This window comes from Bos indicus, chromosome 1 (genome assembly GCF_029378745.1).
Source record: "Bos indicus isolate NIAB-ARS_2022 breed Sahiwal x Tharparkar chromosome 1, NIAB-ARS_B.indTharparkar_mat_pri_1.0, whole genome shotgun sequence".
In the NCBI taxonomy this organism is placed as follows: domain Eukaryota; kingdom Metazoa; phylum Chordata; class Mammalia; order Artiodactyla; family Bovidae; genus Bos; species Bos indicus.
The window spans coordinates 68,692,124-68,713,802 of NC_091760.1; the positions used below are offsets into that span (position 1 = coordinate 68,692,124).

Here is a 21,679-nt window from a genome sequence, read left to right on the forward strand (position 1 = left end):
AAAGCCTGAGGCAAAACCCATAGAAACTGTGAGAATATTATTGGTGTCTCAAGCAATATGGGGGTGAGAGATAACAAATAAATTCCCTTCATGGGACTTCCCAGGTGGCAACAGTGGTAAAGAACCTGCCTGCCAATGCAGGAAACATCAGAGACCAGGGTTTGATCCCTGGGTCAGGAAGACCCCTGGAGGAGGAAATGGCAACTCATTCCAGTATACTCGCCTGGAAAATCCCATGGACAGAGGAGCCAGGCAGGCTACAGTCCACGGCATCACAAAGAGTCAGACGTGACTGAAGCAACTTGGCACAGCATATTCCCTTCACAATAGATAATGCTGCTTTCCCAATTTTAACCCATCTTTCCTCATGTTCTTCATATACCAAATAATGGGGGCAACAAAACAAGGATGTAATAAGATGGAGGACTCTGGGGAATTGTGCTCAGAAGGGAAGGCTCTCAATAAACCTCTGCTGTCTTGAGGTGGAAGAACAAAAGCTTGTCAGTAGCACCAAGCCTGCTCTTTCTTTTCCCTGAAGCCCAGCCCCACATTCTTCTGTGGCTCCTCTGGCTTCCCAGTCCCAAGTAGCGACTTTGCCAGGAGGTAGGGACTGGGTGGAGAGGGGTTAGAGGAAATCAGCAGGGCATGCAGACTTACTTGAGCAGGATCTCATACTGGCCGGCATGCCAGGGCTGCACGTTTTTCAGAACCAGGGTGAACACGTCCTCATTCTGTAGCACCTCGAAGTGGCCAGTGTCCCTGGACAGGGCTTTGCCATCTCGGAGCCAGTGCACAGTGGGGAAGGGGTCGCCGGCTATGGCACAGGAGATAAGAACACTCTGGCCCAGGCAGGCAGTCACTGAGCGGGGCTTGCTGATGAACCAGGGCTGGGTGCCATCCTGCGGCTCTGAAGTTAGCAGAGGGTTGAATTAGAGAGGAAGGCCTTTCAGCCGAGAGCATCCACCTAACTCTCCAAGGTGGTGAAGGTCAGAAGACAGCATGTTACCCAAAGAACAGCTTATCCAGAAATGACTCTTATTGAACACTCAGGGAGAGCACCTCCTTCTCATGGCGAATCTGTCTTGGTTGCTTCTCAGAGGGCAAAATTAACATGAGCTTGTAGCAAGGGGAGGTCACCTAGAATGTACAGGGGCACTGGGCTAGGACAGTGATCCGTGTGATGAAGAGCTGTCGCCTGCTTGTGTGTGCTTAACTTGTCTCTCCTCTTAAATATGGGTTCTCAAAAGGCAAGGGCCCTCATAGGCCCTCACCTCCAAAGCTGTCACTGCCAACTGTTAGTGTATTAGGAGATTTCTCTCCTAGCACTCTAGGCAGCTGCTCACCAGTAATCCAGGGAGAGCAGGAGCTTCCAAAGGCAGGGAAGGGTGGCCCCACTCAGCCAGAGCCTCAGATGGAGGATGGAGAGCTGGCCACTGGGGCTGGGATGGAACCAAGGGAGCACAGGAGATGGTAACAAAGTAGGCCCACATGGTTTCCTCACCTCCAGATCATCTTTGGAGAGACCGTAACCACATAGTTAACCCATCCCTGCCCTGTTTCTGGTCACCAGGTCACAGGTCAGCCCCACCTTGCACGGTGAGCACGGCCTGTGTGCGGACCTCTCCTGCGCTGTTCCAGGCCTCACAGGTATAAGTGCCCGTGTCCTCTGGGAACACTTCCTGGATACACAGGCTGTGCTGAGTGCCTCTCTGTTCAAAGTGGAAGTCCTCGGACTCCTGGATCTCAGTCCCATCGTGAAGCCAGATGACCTCCGGGGGCGGGTTCCCTGAACAGAGAGGAGCAGCAAGGGGGCTAGTCAGAGAGGTGCTTCCCTGGGCTATGGGCAACTCTGCTTAGTACTGTGGCATTGCATTGCTTCAGTCTTCCCATCCATAAATATTCTAACCCAACCTACCTCATAGGTTTACTGGGAGGGTTAAATAAATTAATACCACCCCCTCAGCAGCCCACCAGAAAAGCAGATTAGAGCAGCACCTGGCACAAAGAAAGTACTCAATACATGTTCATTATAATTGCTTAACAACAAATTTGGGGAAACCAGAAAGAATCCAGAAGTGGAAAAAGAAAAACAAAACAATTTCAGAGATGAAAAACATATTGGTATAAAAGCTTTTAAAATCAGAATTCAGACTGATAATGCTGAGCGGTAGCTGCATCGGTGGGTTCCAGCTCATTTCCTGCCCCGCACACCTCACACAGGCCTTCACAGAAACTCCCTTGTCAGTTTTCACCAAGGAAAGGCTCCATCAGCACTTCATTTTGGTACCATACAAATGTCCAAGGGTGAAGATGGGTGTCAGGCTTTCCAGACCCAGCTCTTGGTGGATAGCATTTTCAGTTTTTGCTAGTCTATTTCCCTGGGGGTAGCTTCTAGCAATTTTTGGGGGGGCCATAAAACACCAGCCACCTGTGAGAGTTCCTCTGTGGTAAGAGCTGAGCCATGGTGTTCTGCTTCCAGGGGAGCAAGACCCTGGGAATAGCTGCATGGTGTCAGGCTCTTTCAAGGACAGTGAAGACTACCACCTGCCTCGATGGGGTAGCCAACCCTGTGTCTGGAGGCCAGGGGGCCTCTGATTTCTAAACTTGAGGAGTGTGTGCAGGGGAGGGGACCCAGCCTCTGCCTGTATTATCCAGGGACTGCCTCCAGCCTTTGGGAGCAGGGAGTTCACCCTGAGACCACGGGTCCTCTCCCAGCTCGTCCTTATCGCCTTCGCTCCAAAGAAACTGTAAAACCAGAGAGGACCTCCAGGCTGTCAGCAGGACTTATCAGAGGCCAGCACAAGTCTATGTCATTAAGACCGTGCCAGGAGATTCCCCAGGCTTTGCTTGCTGGCTTCCAGCAAGGACTGTGACGTCTTCCACTGGGCTGCTCATCCCATGCTCTTGTCATCCCATCCCTATGTGAGAAGGCCTCTGTTCCATCTTCTCACCGTAACATTTGAATACAGCAACTATCTTTCGAGAGTCTGGGAGTTCTCACAGCATCTGGTTTTGGACCAGTGTTTATAATCTCCAGTTACACTGGCCACACTATGTTTTCAATTAATCCCCCACCTCTCTAGCATGGCCATCTTTCCCCCCCTGAACCGTTTAACCTTGAGTCCAGAAAATCCTGCCCAGAAAAAGCAGAAACGAGGGGCCAAGAGGCTTCATTTCTGCAGGTCCGTTGACTGACAGTTTCAGGCTGATTTTCTGATGGATCAATGAGCTGTGCAGGATGTTGGGGAGCAATGCCCATGTTGCAACCATGCCCATTTTCACGTATGCCCAGAGGAGAGAGACGGGGCAGACCTGACACCTGGACTGTCATGGTGACCTGGCTCCCATCCATGACTTGGAGATCAGAGAGGCCCTGCAGGAAGAGGGGCGCGACGGGCTTGTTGGGGGCTGCAGGCAGGAGGTACTCGCTCTTCTCCTCACTCTTCTTCTCTGTGTGGCAAACAGAATGTGGGGTGAACATTCACTCTTTCATTCCACAGACACGGACTAAAGGAACACTCAGCATGTGAACATGCTGGGCTCATGTTCCCACCAGAAACCGACTACTGCCAGATGAGGAGTGTGGGAGGCCCAGGAGACCCCTCAAAACAAGGCGTGCCCATTTCCCTGCATGGCATGACGGTGCTCTTGCCTCCCAGCAGGAAAGGATGAGGCCTCTGGAGAGCCATGTCCAACCTAGGCTCTGGGTCCCCAGGAGCACTTCTGGGGGATGGAAGTGGTGGGGGAGAGCCAACGCTTGGCATCCTATGAGATTTTTACCCCTTAAATTTTATTTACTCTTTTGAATAAGACACATTCATATGGCATAAAGTTCAAAAGGTACATAGAGTATGTGTACAGTCTCCCTTCTACCCCTGTCCTCTGGCCAAATGTTTCTCCCCAGAGGCCACCAATTTCCAGCTTCTTGTTCATCATGCCAACGATGGTCCGTGTGTATAACACACAATAGCACATAGGTATGCACTTTTATTTGTCTTCTCTTAAAAGACTGACAGCAAACTATATACAATGATTGGCACCTTGCTTTTTCATCTAACAATACAGTCATCCCTTGGTATCTGCAGGGGATTGGTTCCAGGACCCCTTGCTGATACCAAAATCTGCAGCTGCTCAAGTACCTTATATAAAAAAAAAATAGCATAATATTTGCATATAACCTAAAATCCTCCTATATACTTTAAAATCACCTCTTGATTACTTATAATACCTAATATAATGTAAGTACTATATAAATAGTTGCCAGCACAGCAAATTCAAATTGTGCTTTTTGAAACTTTCTGGAATTTTTTTTCTCAAATATTTTTGATATGCGGTTGTTTGAATCTACAGATGCAGAACCCGCAGGTACACAGGTAGAACTGCATATCTAGATGTCTCTCATAAAACAGAACTGGAGAGCTTCTTCATTGTTTTCTATGACTGCATGGTGCTCCATTACCATCGCCTGAGATTTTAAGCACTTCAAGAAAGTCAAAGACACTACATCATTAGAATGACTAAAATTAAAGACTGATCATCCTAAGTACCATGCTGGCAAGGATGTGGCACAACCAGAACTCTCCTACGCTGCTGGTGTGAGTGCAAAATAGTTCAGACCCTTTTGAACACAATCTGACAGTTTCTTGAAAAGTTAATCATTTAGCACATGATCCATTCATTCTATTCCTGGGTATTTACACAAGAGCAATGAAAGCACATGTCCAAACAAAGACTTGTACACAAACATTCATAGCAGCTTTCTTCCTAATGGCTCCAAACTGGAAAAAACCCAAATGCGCATCAACAAGTGAATGAATAAACATACTATGATGTATCCATACCAATGGAATACTACTCAGCGCTAACAAAAACACTGCAACAAGGACAAATCTCACCAACATTGCACTGAATGAAAGAAAGCAGACCAAGAAAGTATACTGGATGATTCCATTTATATAAAATTCTAGAAAAAGCAAAATATAGCGACAGGTTGTTTGGGGCAGGGGTTGGGGGATAGATTGTAAAGGGGCATAAGAAAGCATTTGGAGTGATGGAGATGTTCATTTCTTAAAATCGTGGTGAAGGTTTCATGCACGAAGGTTCAAAGTAAACACCATAAATATATGTAGTTTGTCGTACAGCCAAAATGGGGAGAAAATCTCTCTCTAGGAGAGGGAAAGAGTGTCCCAGCTAGCCAAAGACAGAAACTAGAACAACTCTCTGGGTTCAGGGCTGGCCCACTCACCCCCATTCTGTTCTCTGGGGGAGGTAGGGTAATAAACAGGCTTTCCTTCATTCTCAGAATCCTCCCTAAGCTGGGCTCTGACCTGCCTCATGAGAGCCAAAGGGAAAGGGGCAGCGGAGAGGTGAGTTGGTATCTGTTTCCCACAGCTCCCAGCTGCTCAGTCTCTGACCCTGCCTTTCGTCCTGTGAGCCACACGGTCTTGATCTTCAGTAATAACTTTTTCAGTCTTTTTGGTTTTGTCTTGGTGGGGGTGGGGGGGGTGGCGGGTCTGAAGCAGGCAGGGGTAGAGACAAAGAAGGTTATGGTATCGCTAAGGTAAACTCTAAGTTTGGGGGCAGGGAGACTGTGGTATTTAGAGTTCTTTTTAGCCCACAGCCACACAAACCAGATCTTCTCCTGGAAGCCTGTGGCCATGACAATACATTTCTAGGCTGATTTACATACCTGGGAAAGGCCTAACTCCAAACTGGCCACTAAATGAAAACAAAATATGGCATACTTAGAACATGCCCAGCACAGCCTCTGGGACTGAGTGGGAGAGGCTGGGAAGACCAGAGAGGTGGGAGGACAAGTTACCCCAAGGCAGGGGCTGTGTGAAGGGCTTGGAGCCAGAGTGCAAGGGGACACAGGACCCACGCTCTGGCATCATTCCTTCTGACAGGGGCAGTCAGACACCCTTGGCAGAAGGCCCAACCGGTGGGCTTGAGGGACTCAATATTGGGAATGCTTAGATCTCCCTGGGCAAGCAGGCTGCCTCGGGAGAGTTGAGGAATTTCCTCTTGCATAGAATGAGAAGGCTCAAGGACAAAATGTTTTCGCCTGTCCAGAGCCCTCCCAGTTCCCGCCTCTCCACTGTCTTGGCCAGAGTCCCAGCTTCACAGAGCTCCCTGCAGATGGACTCTCATTCCCAGATGCTTCAGGAACATCAAAACCTCCAGCTCCCTTTCCTGCAAGCAGTTGACAGCTCCTCTTTGACCCCTCCATGTGTTAGGTCTTCCTACCGCTCAGTTTCCAGGCCTGGGCTTTGGCAAAGCCAAGCCACCCTACAGGTCTCAGCCAGTGCAACTAAATGCCTATCTGCACCTCCCTGCCCTGACAGGGTGTCCTGGGCACTGCCTCCCACGTGACAGCTCACTGGTTCTGAAAGCCACTGAAATGTAGGATCTGAGGCTGGGACTTGATCTTGGGCAAGGCACTCTCTCTTTCTAAAGCTCAACTCCCTCAACTGTATTTAGGGGAATAATAGTACTATTACAGGACCTGGGGGGTTTAAAGAGATAATATATGAAAGTACTTTCTCCAGCTACCCATCATCCACATTTGCAGGTGTGTGAGGCTGGCATGAGTGCTCACTCACATCTACCTCTTGGGCTTAATTACCTGGTGGGTATATCAGCAGCAGAAGAACAAATGGAGCCTCACCCCAGGATTAAAGATTCTCATTTTTATGTCACCTAAGGGAAATACTGTTAAGAATACAAATGTGTTGCTTAAAAATATGGATATATCTAAAGTAAATCTAAATTTTGAGAATAAAATTTCACTGTACTCCTTCAGAGAGAGAGGAGTGACAGTGTCTGAATCTGTGGAAACTGCCCCAGGCAGGCATTTAGTTCCAGTGTCACCCATCGTCTCTGAGCCTGTTGGTGCCTCCCCAGCAAGGGCCCCACAGCAAGAACAGAGAGCAGAGGGAAGTGACAGGGAGCAAATGTGCAGAATGAACCTGTTCTCAAGCCTGCCATTCAGGGTCACGTGGGACTAGAGCCACAGAGAGCCGGGCTCAGCCCCAGTTGCCGCCCCAGAGCCTTCACAGAATGAGAAAAACAACCAAACCTCCCCTACAAACACACTCTGGGCTCAGATCCCGGAGCCAATGAGGATGTCCGTTTTAGGGCAAGCAACTTCCTTAGGCAACCCCAGAAAAGCAGCCCTAACTTGAATCCTGAAACCCCAGTCCCAAGCCCACCACCCAACTTTACTGGAGTGAGGCTGGGACATGCTCAGGTGAAGAAAGGTACCCAAGGTCCCCGAGCCAGTGACAGGCAGACTGAGAGCTCAAACCCAGGCCTCCTGACCATGAGGCCAAGGTGTTCTGAGATTGTCTTTTCCAAGGGAGCCAGTCACCTGCAGGGATGGCCGTGCTGGACTCCCCATGAGGACAGATGTGCTATGTGGACCCCCATTCTAGACACCTGACAAGGGAGAAGAGCTAACACAGAGCAGGGAAAGTCAGGGCAAAGGGCAAGGTGTGTGCTGGTCATTTAATTCCAAAGCCATACACAACTTATCCCGGCTCATCTGTGGCCGATAGATCACATATCAGTTTATGCTCCCTCTTGCGTGGACTTAGATACAATAAGAAGAGATGGATGGAAATGGATGTTGTGAGCTTCTAGCTCGAGCTGTGTGATCTGAAGCAAGTCCCCCAAGCTAAGCCTCAGGGTTCTCTCCTCTAAACTGATAAGGATACAGTTATCATCAGTTACTGACAATAATGCCCAAGTGTTAAGGGTAATACACACATCATTAGTATAATGCATGATAAATACTGCTGGATTTTCAGATGATTCAAAGAAATGACACATGTAAAACAGCTAAAGGATATCTGGCACATAATAAGTACAAGAATAAATGTTTTGTGCCTTTCCTAATCCAACTGTTTTTGGTTAGGCAAACTCAATCTGACAATAATTATTGATACGATGAGAAATGATACAATATGGTGTCCTCTCAAATCAGGGTATTCACATATAATTGGTCAGAGATCTGAAAGGTCTCAGCTGCCACTGAGATAACATTATAACAATGCCTTACAAAGGTCAGCACTTAACGATTCTAAAGGATATCCGCAGCTCTCAGCTTATGTTCAACACCCTCTGAAGTCGGGAAGAATGTGCCCTCATTTTACAGCAGAATGAGCTGGGACTCAGAGAAGGAAGCTGGCAGAAAAGCTGACATGGCCAATGGGGTCCTGGTCTGGATGCTGCCTTCCTGACCTGAGAACAAAGGCCAGTCAGCTAGATTCCCCTGGGAGCTTTCTGTCCTTGTGCTCTTGCCCAGAGTTGCTGGTTCTCTAGAGACTCTCCTGGAGTCCTGCTTTAGCTGGCACCTGGTGCAGTCCTGGTTTCAGGCAGGGTAGGTGGACCAGGGTCTGAAGGAAGAGGCCCCCGGGGCCACAGCACCTCAGGCAACCTGAGCCTTTTTCATTTGGGGAGGGCAGACTCTGGCTGTGGTACACCAAGGGAGGAGGGATGCAATGGCAGACTTGCAACCCAGCTCAAATGGGGCTGGATTAAATATACCCCAGGTCTCCCCCACAGCTGTGCTTCCTCTGGTCTGCTGAGACCAAGCCCACAGGGCCCTTTCTCTTTGGAACCTAGGGCGGGCTGAGGCTCCTTGATTTATTGGCCTAGGACTAAATTTCTGAAGTGAACTTGTCTGTTGCTCAGGTACTTGGTCAATTAGCCAATGGCCCTCCACTCGCTCACTGGCTCTCTCTGCCATTAACTGGGTACCCGGGTGTTGGGGGCTCTGTTCCACACTGAGAGAAGGGAAAAGGAACAGGATTGTCCTCTGGTGGGAAAGACAAGAATTGAGATTAAGAGCGGCTATAAGAAGTGCACATGCTCAGTCACGTTCAACTCTGTGTGACCCCATGGACTGTAGCCAGTCAGGCTCCTCTGTCCGTTGATTGGATTCTCCAGGTAAGAATCCTGGGGTGGGTAGCCATCCCCTTCTCCAGGCAATCTTCCCAATCTTCCAGGGATCGAACCTGGGTCTCCTGCATTGCAGGCAGATTCTTTACTGTCTGACCCACCAGGGAACCCCATAAGCAGTTTATTGACAAGTAAAAAATGATGTCATGTAGATTAAACTATAGCAGGACTTAGGAAAGGGGTAGAGGAATGAGAGGAGAGGAGAGAGAAGGTGGGAGAAGAAAGGAACATGGAGAGAGAGAAGGAAGGAGAGAGACAAAGACAGAGAGAGAGACCACTCTTTGAGCCTATATAGACCCCCCAAGAGCTTCCCTAGTAGCTCAGCTGGTAAAGAATCTGCCTGCAATGCAGGAGACCCTGGGGGGATTCCTGGGTTGGGAAGATCCCCTGGAGAAGGGATAGGCTACCCACTCCAGTATTCTTGGGTTTCCCTGGTGGCTCAGATGGTAAAGAAATGGTCTGCAATGTGGGAGACCTGGGTTCGATCCCTAGCTTGGGAAGATCCTCTGGAGGAGGGCATGGCAACCCACTCCAGTATTCTTGCCTGGAGAATCTCCATGGACAGAGGAGTCTGGCAGGCTAAAGTCCAGGGGGTCGCAAAGAGTCAGACATGACTGGGTGACTAAGCACAGCACAAGCCCTCCAAGTTTTCCCTCCTTGGCCATTTATGCTCCGTTTTGACTCATCAGAAACTGTTTCTGAAGACAGTCCCTAGTCATGAACTTAAACATAAAACTCTTGCTGTGGGGAAGCAAAAGTATCAAACAAATGACTTCTCAGAGACCCAGAGCAGCACAATGAGCATGTGGGCTGAGGCAACTGGAGGCCTAGAGGGGCTGCCTGTGAGCTGGCGTATTGTGGCTGCTGACCTGACGTCTGAGCATTGGTTTTCCTCATCTGTAGAATGGAGTTCATTCAAAAGCAGAGTGTGGAGTCGTTACAGGAATTAAACAAAACAAACTGGCTTTAACTGATTAGATCATTTATCAAAACAATGTTCTTCATTAAAAATGATAACTGATGGTCTCGTTTTAACACTTACAGGAACTTATATAATCCTCATTATAGGTTTTGAAAAGCTCTTATTTAGAGGAAGTTAAGCATCCACACAACAGGTGCTATTTGCTACTTTTCTCATTAATTCTCATACAATAACTAGTATATCATGCAGATGACATCACCCTTATGGCAGGAAGCAAAGAGGAACTAAAGAGCCTCTTGATGAAAGTGAAGAGCAGAGCGAAAAAGTTGGCTTAAAACCCAACATTCAGAAAACTAAGATCATGACATCAGTCCTATCCCTTCATGGCAAATAGATGGGGAAACAATTTAAACACTGACAGACTTTATTTTCTTGAGCTCCAAAATCACTGTAGATGGTGACTGCAGCCATGAAATTAAAAGACACTTGTTCCTTGGAAGCAAATCTATGACAAACCTAGACAGTGTATTAAAAAAGCAGAGACATCACTTTGCCGACAAAGGCCTAGACAGTCAAAGCTATGGTTTTTCCAGTAGTCATATATGGATGTGAGAGCTGGACCATAAAGAAGGCTGAGCGCTGAAGAATTGATGCTTTTGAATTGTGGTGTTGGAGAAGACTCTTGAGAGTCCCTTGGACTGCAAGATCAAATCAATCAATCCTAAAGCAAATCAATCTTAAATATTCATTGGAAGGACTGATGCTGAAACTGAAGCTCCAATACTTTGGTCACACTGACGCTGAAACTGAAGTTCCAATACTTTGGCCACCTGATGCAAAGAGCTGACTCATTAGAAAAGACTCTGATGCTGGGAAAGACTGATGGCAGGAGGAGAAGGCAGTGACAGAGAATGAGATGGTTGGATGGCATTACCTACTCAATGGATATGTGTTTGAGCAAGCTCTGGGAGATGGTGAAGGACAGGAAAGCCTGGTGTGCTGCAGTTCATGAGGTTGCAAAGAGTCGGATACAACTGAGCGACTGAACAACCACAACAACTGGTATAAACTTGCTCATCAAAACTGGAGACATGAGCAAGGCCTTGGGCTTTCTTGGGCTTGAAAATTAAGAAGCCCCTACAGCTTTGTTATGGTGCTGGTGTGGATCCAAGTGTCTTCTTTTGTACTGCAATCATTCCCTTGTTCTTCCCTTCTGAATCCTTCCTCACTTTACAAGGGTTTAGCAAGAAAAACACTTCCGAGTTTCTCCTTAGACACTTTCTCTTGGAAGTTTTTTCCACCTGTCAACTTTTACCAGCTAAGTTACCACTCTCTAAAGTGCCCCATGTTTATGGACTGAATTCACATTAAATGTACATGAATAGTTTGCCTTGAAAATGGCCCTTAGAAGGTTCCCAGCTCATTCAAAACTTGTGTCAGATTAAAATAAAAAATTAAGGATGTCACCTTTAAGTGTTTAAACAGATGATGACACCAATATGAAACAGACAGAATTCTCTAACATCTAAAGAGCTTCCCAGGGCTCCCCCTAAGAGGGAGCACTGCCTGTCACAGTTTTTACTAAGTCCTGCCGTCAGAGCCTCAGGCCCTGTCTGTCAGCAGTTTCCTTGCTCTGACACCACGTCCCTGGATCCACAGGTTGTCACCAAAAAAAAATGGACATGGAAGGGCCCTCCCCTACTTCCTACATCCCCTGCCCCCACACCTCTCAGGTGTGCAGACACATGGACCTCCTGAAGATGCAGTTAGGGAGAGGGAAAATTATTGCCTTCATCTCTGAGCTACTAAAGATTTTCCTTAAGTTTTGAAATTGAAATATTTTGTTTAGTCATAAAAATGCAAAATATCTTTCCAACAGTAAATCCAATTCACTCCACACACTTTTATACTATTCACCCTGTTACACTATGGACATTCAGTGAATCACCAGTGAAAGACAGCTCCGGAAGCGCAACCCTCCCTCCTTCCTTGATATGGTGCTCAAAATCCAGCAGCGTCCAGGGGTCTCAGTCCGGCCTCCTCCTTTTCCTAAGCTCCAGGACTGTTGACTCAAGGGCTCATCAGGGTTACCTTTGCCCAGCCGCTCCCCATCGGCAGGGCATTTACATACAGTACAAATCCCTCTCCAGGGATGTCTGTGAACACTCTCCCAAAAAAAGTCTGTCTAACTAAATAAACCGACTTGGAGAGTCAGCAAATGGTCTACTTGTTGGGCATGAAAAGAAAGCCTTTCCTCCATAGCCGTGCCCTCTCTTTTGGTTTTCCTTCTCCCCACTGATTTCTCCAGACCCTAAGAAGCAAATGTGAAGAAGTAGAAAGGAAAAGAATGAAAGGAAACAACGACATATGACCTCCCTCCCCCTCCCAAAGAATCTCTGACCAGTAATGATAGGGTTGCCAGATGGGAAGTGGGACTATATTACAACCACAGCCTTCTTAGTGCCTTAGGAGTTATAATCAAACTCTAAACGCAGAGGCAAAGCATCCAAACCAGCCCATGTGTCCTCTGGAGGCACTTCTGGAAACCACACTCTCCACCACACTGTCAAAGCACGGATCGCATTTTGCCATTAGGAACACAAAACCGTAATTCTGGATGGCATTCCTGACCGAGGACTCCAAGTAAAAAAATGCTACAGATGGCCTGCAGTGACTGTAGAAGGAGGCTGTGGTGTGACACGCTCAGTGGCTGTGCAGCATGAGTTTAGCTGTCCAATATCATGTGGGATCTTCCCAGCCCAGGGATCAAATCATGTCTCCTGCATTGGCATGCAGGTTCTTTACCACCAGCCCCCAGAACTTTCTTTTTTAGTACATTTAAGAGGCTGTCAGTGCTTAAAGCAAGGGGCTTTCCAGGTGGTGCAGTGGTAAAGAATCCCTTTGCCAGTGCTGGAGATGCAAGAGATGCAGGTTCGATCCCTGGGCTGGGAAGATCCCCTGGAGAAGGAAATGGCAACCCACTTCAGTATTCTTGGAAAATTCCAAGGACAGAGGAGCCTGGTGGGCTACAGTCCACAGATTCATAAAGAGTCGGACACGACTAAACACACCCACACACACACACACACACACAGAGTGTTCCAAGCTGCCCCGCAGAGGGCTTGTCACTAATCTGAAAGCCAGCTGGGCTCTTACTGATGCTTTCACTGTCCAGAGAATGGCTGATTCCCTGGTGCCCATTACTTTCATTAGAGGCTCTTTATCAAAACAAACACTCTAGTAAATACGGTTATTACATTTCATTTTTTATTTTAGAAATCAGGGTTTTTAAAAATTTAACTTATCCACATTTTATGTCCTTTGGTGCTTTAAGAGCCCAGCAGGCCTTCACTTAAATAAACAAACCATTAGGCTGAGACACTCTGTCTAAATGGGCACATTAGCAGGTTAATAAATCTATAGTCACTTAAGAATTTTAGCCTTGACAAAGATACTCCAAGGTGAGAGAAATTAAAAAGATTCTAGTCTAAGGAAGCCCCTGCACCAATGACCAGTGCATACACACTGAAATATTTACTCTCCTCTCATCTTCCTGGGTTCTGCAGGAATTTAGATTAATCATCCTTTAGGCTCTATCCTGGGTCAGGAGGGAAGATTTTCATGGCCTGGTTAACTACTGGGGACTGTTTCCTAGTACGGGAGGAGGAAAGCAGGAATATTTGTTGGGGGGACGTTTGAGAGCTAGCGTGTAGGTTTGCTGAGCACCTCCTTGAGCCCTGAGCCACCAGGCAAGAGAGGAGGTGGAGGGAATGCCCCCTGCACTACCACAGAGACTCACCCACCTCCATTTTTCCTTCATCCATTCACTGAACACATGTTCACACAGTAGGACATGTGCTACATGCAATAATGAGACATGGTCCCTGCCTGCAGGGAGCTAACAGGTTAGCAAAAAAGGCAGTTGAACAGGCATTTAGAGGAAATTTCATGTTAGGACAAAACGCTTTCTCCCCTCATTGCCCTTCTAGAGACTTGCATGATGTACTCCCGCCTCTCTTGGTGAACCTAACCTCTACCACTTGCCCCTATCCCACTCCCTTGGCTGCAGCCTCACTGGCCCTTGAATAGGCTGCTCTTGTTCCCAACTCAGAGCCTTTGCACTTTCTGTACCACCTGCCTGGAGCAGTCTTTTTTCCAGTTCATGAGGTCTCCCCTCAAATGTCACCTTTCCCAGGAGGTCTCCTCTAGCATGCACCTAAGAAAGGATCCCTTCCACCGCCTCTGTATTTCCATTTTCTTAATAGCACTTGTCAATACTGGATTAAGCGAGCTCTGGACCATCCATCAGAATGTAAAAGGCAGGAAGACAGGACCTGTTTTCTGTTTATGGCAGGTTCCCCAGAACAATGCTTGGGACCAAGGAGGTGTTCAGGAAAAATTTGCTTGTAAGTAAGTACTGTGATAAGAGAGGTACAGCAGTTAAGAGAAGTGACATTTGTGGGAAGAAGTTGGTCAGATTTGGGGAGGAGGGGGTTACAGAGGAGAGAACAGAGCAGGGAAAAGAGGGTGCAGAAGGTCCATCAGAATGCTGAGTGAGCAACTTCTCGATGCTGCCAAAACCTTGGCAAAAGGCTAAAGCGGTGAGAAAAAGCACCATGTCTGGCCTTCAGCAGGATCTGCTAAACTCTCCTCCAGCAAAAGTTGCCCTAGAACCCCTCCTCCCTGGAAACAAGAACAGCGGAGGGAGAGGTATTGATGAATGGCACCCTCTTGTGGCCAAAATTCCCTGAACAGGGTGCTCAGACTATGGCTTTAGCGTCTGGCCCAACACTGGCTTTCTCTAATTCTGATTCTCCTTTCCTTTTACCAAAACCAACCAGACAGACAGAAAAACAACCACCCAGTGCAGCAGAGTTGATCCTTTGGTAACACCGCTCCTTAGACTTGCCATTTGGAAAGAGTTCGTCTTGCTTAAAGGCTGGGACTCCTGAGCACGTCCCACGTCACTAGCGCAGGACGCAGCAGCCTAGTGGCAGGACTTACAGCCAGGGAGCCTGGTCCACACTTCAGCTGTGGCCTGTGGCCACACAGAGGGGACAGAAAGGCCAGGTCTGGGCAGCTGAGGGAGAGGCCAGGACAGTGGTCGGCACTGCATGGGACAAACTCCTCCACTACGGTCATCTCCCACCCTCTGAGCCACCACAGAGACTGCAGCCAAACAAGCTGCCAATAAAGTAAGAAAAACTCCATGGCTGAGGCCAGTGTGGGACGTGGACCAGAGCCCCCCGGGTGCCCTGGGCATGGAGCCAGGGGTGTCACTGTGCCAGGCTCGGCCTCCCCGATCCTGTGCAGACAGCCCAGCGCTGCGGCCGGAGCGTGGCCACGTCTTACAGCCTCCTTCACCATTTATGGTAGTTGAGCCTCTGTTTGGCCTTCACAGGCCAGTCAAACCCCACACTGGGCGGGGGGGCTAGAGGGATGTCCTGCTCACACAGGGCTGTTTTCAGAGCAGATCCAAACAGCTCTGGCAGAGTCCTTGACAGGACCTCTCTGTTTCTGCTTTGAAACATGCTCGGATGGGCAACCATCCAGGTCCCACTCCTCCCACAGACCTAGGGGGCGAGGAGGATGGCCCCAGAGTCTTCTTGCCCCTCTTCTGGGGACCCCCACCTCCACTGGGACTGTTAGCTCAGTGGGGTCCCTCTAATCCAATCTAAACACAGGCAGCCCAGGACAGGCTCTGGATCAGCAGGGCCCTTGGCTGAAGCCAGCCAGCGGGGCTCAGACCACACAAGCATCATGCACCTCTCTGACCCTCTCCACCACTACCACTTTGGGGTAGGCCTCTTGGACCTCCAAGGAGAGCCCAGGGGTGGGGGAAGGTGGGAGCAGCAACTCTGGCCTGGATCCAAGATTTCCCCAGACCCCTCAATCAGCCATGAGCGAGATCCGTGAGGAAAGAACAGATGGACTGTAAACTAGAATGAGGCCGACAAGCTCCTGGGGCCACAGTCAGGCGGGGATGCGAGGGCCTCCTGGGAAGAGGCAGAGCCAGTCCCCAGGTGGTGACTCCATGTCAGGCACTCGGGAGGAATCACAGAGCAATCAGAGAGGCTGGAGAGCGTGTCTCCCTCCTAGGCAGACAGGCTGTCAGTGCCGTTCCTTTACCCCTCGGGGGTGACACTGCCTAGCCCCTGGGGTGAGGGTCATCCCCAGTCTGGGCCAGGGGACTTGCCCTCTGGAAAAGGACAGGGAGTGAGCAGGGGCTTGGAGATCTGGGTTCCAAAGGCCACTGTGGCTCACGAGGCAAGTGACGTTGACTTCTTGAGACCTCCAGACCCTTCTGTGAAAGACAGGAAGAGCGCTGCCCCCTCCAACCCGGCTTCTGGGGTTTTTGAGAATCGAGAAAACACAGGTGAGGTGACAGTATCTAGTGAGGTAACCAACATATGATTTTCCCTCCCCATTTTCAGCGAAACCACCTCTAAGGCCCCCTGGAAGGCTGCTGCTCAGATACAAGAAGACTCTCCCCAAGAGGCTGAGCCTGGGGGAACAGAGCCAGATGGCGTGTCTCCTACTGAGCTGCTGGCAAAGCAGGGCACGCCACACCCGGTCTAAGCACTCAGTCCCCAGTCACTGTGGGACCTGGGGGCCCGGGCCCAGCTGAGGGTGGGGAATCAGGCTTACCTGAACACCCTGCCCAAGAAGACCTTCTCCAGCTCTGTCACCATGCCCGCCAATGCCACAGCCCAGACAGCTGTCTTGAGTCTGTGGCTCCCCCCCCGGGACTTCTGGGACTAAACATTTGGCACTGATCAATGCATGATGACCATGCTAATCAGATTACTGGATACCAGGCTGCTGAGGTGCAAGAGCAAGCCTGGGTGGCAGGGAGGAGGGAGGGCAGAAGGAAGCAGGGGACAAACGGGCTCTCTGGAAGCCTCAGTACCGGCACCTGTTACCTGGTGTCCCCGCATCCCCCAGTGCATGAGGGGTCGTTTGTGAGAGCTTGAGTCCTACAGGAGCTCGTCCTCTCTCAGTGGGTGTGGTTTTCTGCCTATCAGACTGGAAGCCTCTAGAACCAAGGGCGTCTTTGCCTCTTTCCCCTGCATCTTCCCTCAGCCACAGTGGGGTGGGGGTGGAGGACTGGGCTTGCACATCCGTCTCCGGTGGCAGACCCTGGACACTGTGAGCTCCTGGAGGCCATTGCCTCCACCTGCCTGCCTTCAGGTGCGGTGCCCATTCTCCAAAGCAGATGTGTTGGCAGGAAAGGTGTTTCTGCCAACACAGAGGGCTGCCCAGAGGCTCCTACCCTGGACAGTGACGCGGGCGCTGCAGGACACCTGCCCCACGGTGTTCTCAGCCAGACAGGTGTAGGTGCCATCATCCTCTGGGAGGGTGTCCTGGATGTGGAGCTCGGCCACGCCAGCCTCGCAGGTGGAGTGGGCGTACTGGATGGGCTGTCCTGGGGAGAGAAGCACAGGAGGGCTCAGGCCAGGGAGCAGCTGGCAGAGGGGTGGGAGTCCTGTCCTCAGCAGGGTGGCTGCTGTCATGACGCTGGGGTTCCCCACACTTGCTCAGGCCCACTGAGGGTTCATGATGTGTTAGGACCACCCCCAGCCAGCTGGACAGAGGCTCAAGGGGGAGAGAAAGAGGCAAGAGCCAGGGAGGTGAAGGAGAAGGGGTGATTGTGAGGGTGGAGGAACAAGACTGGGGCTGGTAGGACTTGGAGGAGAGATTCTAGAGGCATTTAGAATACAAGCAGGAAAGGGACAGAGTTCTGTGCATTCTGTTTAAATAAATAGTCCCCAGATACACATCCTAGACTTCACATTATTCTGAGCCTGGAAAGAATCTCACAGGGTCACCTGGCCCACAGCCCAGCCTCAGGCAGAATGGACCTCACCCAGACTGCACATGAGGCTCCCAGCTCTTTTTAGATGTTTCCAGAAACAATGAGCCTATTTCCCACTGCAGATATTTATCAGAAGCGATTCTTCGCCCTCAACCTAATGCTGCAATGAGTTGCATTTTAGGATTCACAGAAAAGATAAAGACAGGGGATTAAAAAAACAACTCTGGCCCCTTCGTCCAAGAGTCCCTTGCATGAGAGGCCCTTTATTCAGGTCCCATAAAGTCCTACATGGAGACAGAAGTGTGTGCCATGAAATTCAGTGGTTTCCTTAATGTTATACATTTCCCAGGATTTTATTATCTCGGGATGTGAGTTTTCATTTCCAGGAAAAAAGAAAATTTCATTACTGAAGGTCCTGGCCTTAGAGCAGGAATGTGTCCATTCACCATATAGGAAGCAGCTATCAGCTCCTTCCCATCAGCCCCAGGGTCCTGGTTTGCACTTCGTAAAACAGGGGTGGGCAGTGGGAGAGGGAGAAAGGGCAGAAGGAGGTCTTCTCTGCACGATGCAATGTTTTCTTCTGCTCATAGCAACACTCATATCTCCAAGACAGAGACTGCCAAGCCAGCCACAGGGCCAGAGGGAAGAGATTCCGCTGGCCCGATGCACTTCACAGAGGTGGGGCTGGGGGCTGGGAGACCCAAGGGGCCAGGATCCTGCTACTGTCAGGACTGAACATTGCTCTGTGTGTGTGCGTGTGTGTGTCCCTAAAAGCTCGTTTCTTGAGAATGCCAGTATATTCCCCAACTGCCAGCAAAATGCCTCTGCTGTCGAAATCTGTACTGGCAAGCTGTTTGAGAGCTCCCCTTTTACTGGAGCATAGCTCATTTTGACTCCTCAAGCATGGGGTGCAACGGTGGCCCCAGAAAGGAGTTGTTGGCTCAGGGCACTCAGAATTGGGTGACACAGCTCCAAGACTGGTAAAACCAGAGTTGGCGGCCAAGGGTCCCCGACTTGTGCATGATCGCCCTCTAGTGGGATCAGTGTGAAAATACCACGATTCAAGAGGAAGAAGGTGGGTTGTCTTTCAGTCTGGAGAAGCGTAAATCAGAGGTCAACAAACTGCTACTCCTGGGCCACATCCCACTTGAAGCCTGTTTTTGTACAGTCTGAAAGTAAAGGATAGTTTTTACATATTTTAAATGTTGGGAAAAAATCAAGGGAGGATATTTCATGACGTGTGTGAAAATAATATGAATTCACATTTGTGTCTATAAATAAGTTTTATTGCGTTCATTTACATATGGTCTCTGGCTGTGTTTTGTGCCATGACAGCAGAATTGAGTAGTTGTGACAGAGACTGTGTGGCGTGCAAAGCTGGACACATTTACCATCTGGCCCTTTATAGACAATGTTTCTTGACGCCTGGCCTGGACCCTGAGCCAAGCGGGAGGGAAACGCTCTTGTTCAGATCTGTTCCTAGCCTTTAACATCCATGCTGTGTTCCAGCTGCAAGGAGGCCACCTCTGTGCCGACAGTCGTGGGATCCCACAGGAGCTCTGTCAGTAGTAAGGGGTGGAGGAGGAGACCCCCATTCTCACCTCTCTGCGCAAGAAGTCCACAGATAGGGAGACACCAAGGCCACTTCCTACGCTGACTAAAGATCATTTCTAGCAAAGCCTGAGCAAACCATACTGACGAGGCAGGTTCATGACAACATGACAACAGTGCAGAGATGCCCGGGGACTATTTGGTGCACGGGTGATGGGCTGCCGACCCCTTAAAGCGTTCATTCCATCAGCTGCGAGAGCTGGTAGAGACCCTAAACCTCTGTTCCAATCCATCTCCACACCAATAAAGAGGTTGATGCCCAGGGCAGTAAAGTGGGGCATCCAGGGTCACCCAACCACTCAATACAGAGGAGGACAAGGGCAGGCGCCCTTTCAGCCTCCCCTAAGGTCCCCCAAAAGCAGAGCAATTCAACTTCATCAATTTTATGGACTATTTCAGTTCTAGTGATAGAGTTCTCCCATATACACTTTTGGAATTTAAAGGCTTTTTTCTTTAAAACAAAAACAGAGAGAGAGAGAGAAGGGTGATAATATGTAATAATTCTTTTTTTGTCCAAAGGACTTTACTTGGCAAAAAGAAAGTTGAGAAAGTCCTATGTTTCCATAGGACTATATTGTTAAAAAGAATTACTGGTCTATGAACCCCTAAATCACCTGCCACTAAATAAAAGGCAAGATCCCATGAGCAACTGCTACTGTGGTTCATTAATTTGTGGGTTTTTTTGTTCACTTATTGACTCAACAAATATTTACTGAGAGCCTACTTGTGAGCCTGGCTGTATGAAAAGAAGCTAAATTGCTTGTGCACCTATGTGCCAGGCATCTCATCAACTGTTGTATATAAGGAATCTAATTTGACTTTCACAATCAGCACCCTGAAAGGTAGGTGGCCTCATTCTTGTAGATGAGGAGCTCAAGGCTCAAAGAGGGGTAAAACTTGCCCGGTGTCCCCAGCCAGGCATTGGCAGACTCCCAGGTCCCATGCTCGCTCTATACTCCATGCTTCTTTCTCATGCATAAATAATTCAGAGTGATATATGGGGAAGCTAAGCAGGAATTCAGGCAAGGCCAAAGGCTCGGGGGGCTGGAGCAGGGGGTCTCACCATTGAGCAGCCAAGTGATTCGAGGCAATGGGGTCCCCTGCACTGAACATCGCAGCACAAAGTCCTGACCCTCAACGACGGTGCAGTCCTTCAGGGCACTGGAGAATGACGGGGCCACCTCCATCACGGCTGGCTCTGTGAGGGCAAAGGACAGACAGGCCGTCTCAGATGACCACCGGCCCAGGCTGCGGATTGACCACAGCCAGCCACCTCTCTGCTCTGGGCACCCAGGGCTTGCTTTCTCAGTGGCCTGGCTTTGCCTCATCCATCATCACACAGGGAAGCAGGCAGTACCACCATGTGGAGACTTGGAGCCTGAAGCAGGGTGACTGCAGGGTCTTTTTCATCATCACAAGACACTCCACGTCTGGAAGTACTCAGGACCAGGCCAGCCTCTTCTCCAGGACGCGGGTCCCTCCTGTCTTGTCTGGACTTGCACTGTCCTGGAGCATCCACCGAGCTCCTTCATCCCCTTATCTTGGTCTTATTCTACTTTCTCCTGTCTTATATTGTTGTTGAAGTGTCCCATAAGACCCTGCACACTTTTTTTTTTTTTAATTTTAAAAATCCTTGGCTGAAATGTTTCATTAGATTGAAAACATGGATAAAATAGATTTTTTAAGGAAAACATAAATCACCTAAACTGACTCAAAAAACAATTTATAGGGACATCCCTGGCAGTCCAGTGGTTAAGACTTTGCCTTCCAATGCAGAAGGTGTGGGCTTGATCCCTGGTTGGAGAGCTAAGACCCCACATGCCTTGTGACCAAACACCCAAAACATAAAACAGAAGCAATACTGTAACAAACTCAATAAAAACTTTTAAAAATGGTCCACATATTTTAAAAGTCTTAAAAAAAAAAACAGAAAAAAATCCCCCCAAATGTATTTATACATTAGAAGTATACTGTTATGGTTTACTCAAAAGATACAAGGATGAACACTAAAACATTGTATGTAACAAAAAGACCCTGAACACTCTTGTGAATATCTTTTTACTTGGAAAGACCACATGCCCACTGGTGAGGACATTTCAATTTTAAATTATTATAGTTATTTTTTTTTCAAGTCCAAGACAGGATCAAATGACAAGGACTTACATGAGTTCTAGTTTTCTAATCTAGACCAGTAGTTCAGAAGCACTGGGGGCCTCAATCCCCCACATTTTCATTGAGAACCACTGAGCTGAACTCTACAGAAGACTTCTGCATAGGTGAGTTGGAGAACGTTTTGCTTGGGGGCCATAATTAAGAGCAATGGGGATAGAAAACCTTTTCTACGACAACCAGAACATGCTGCAGAAGAG

General features: G+C 48.9%; 1 protein-coding gene across 4 annotated transcripts in view; it reads right to left on the reverse strand.

Annotated features, from left to right (window-relative positions):
• MYLK (myosin light chain kinase) overlaps positions 1 to 21,679 on the reverse strand; it is a 279,384-nt gene that overhangs the window by 93,577 nt on the left and 164,128 nt on the right. For all 4 annotated transcript variants that reach the window (XM_070788721.1, XM_070788719.1, XM_070788723.1 and 1 more), the window contains exons 10-14: positions 20,374 to 20,508; positions 17,157 to 17,309; positions 3,313 to 3,450; positions 1,589 to 1,786; positions 658 to 907 (exon numbers count right to left, since the gene is read on the reverse strand). In XM_070788721.1, the coding sequence (XP_070644822.1) occupies positions 658 to 907; positions 1,589 to 1,786; positions 3,313 to 3,450; positions 17,157 to 17,309; positions 20,374 to 20,508 (874 nt within the window). The remainder of the gene's footprint in view (positions 1 to 657; positions 908 to 1,588; positions 1,787 to 3,312; positions 3,451 to 17,156; positions 17,310 to 20,373; positions 20,509 to 21,679) is intronic.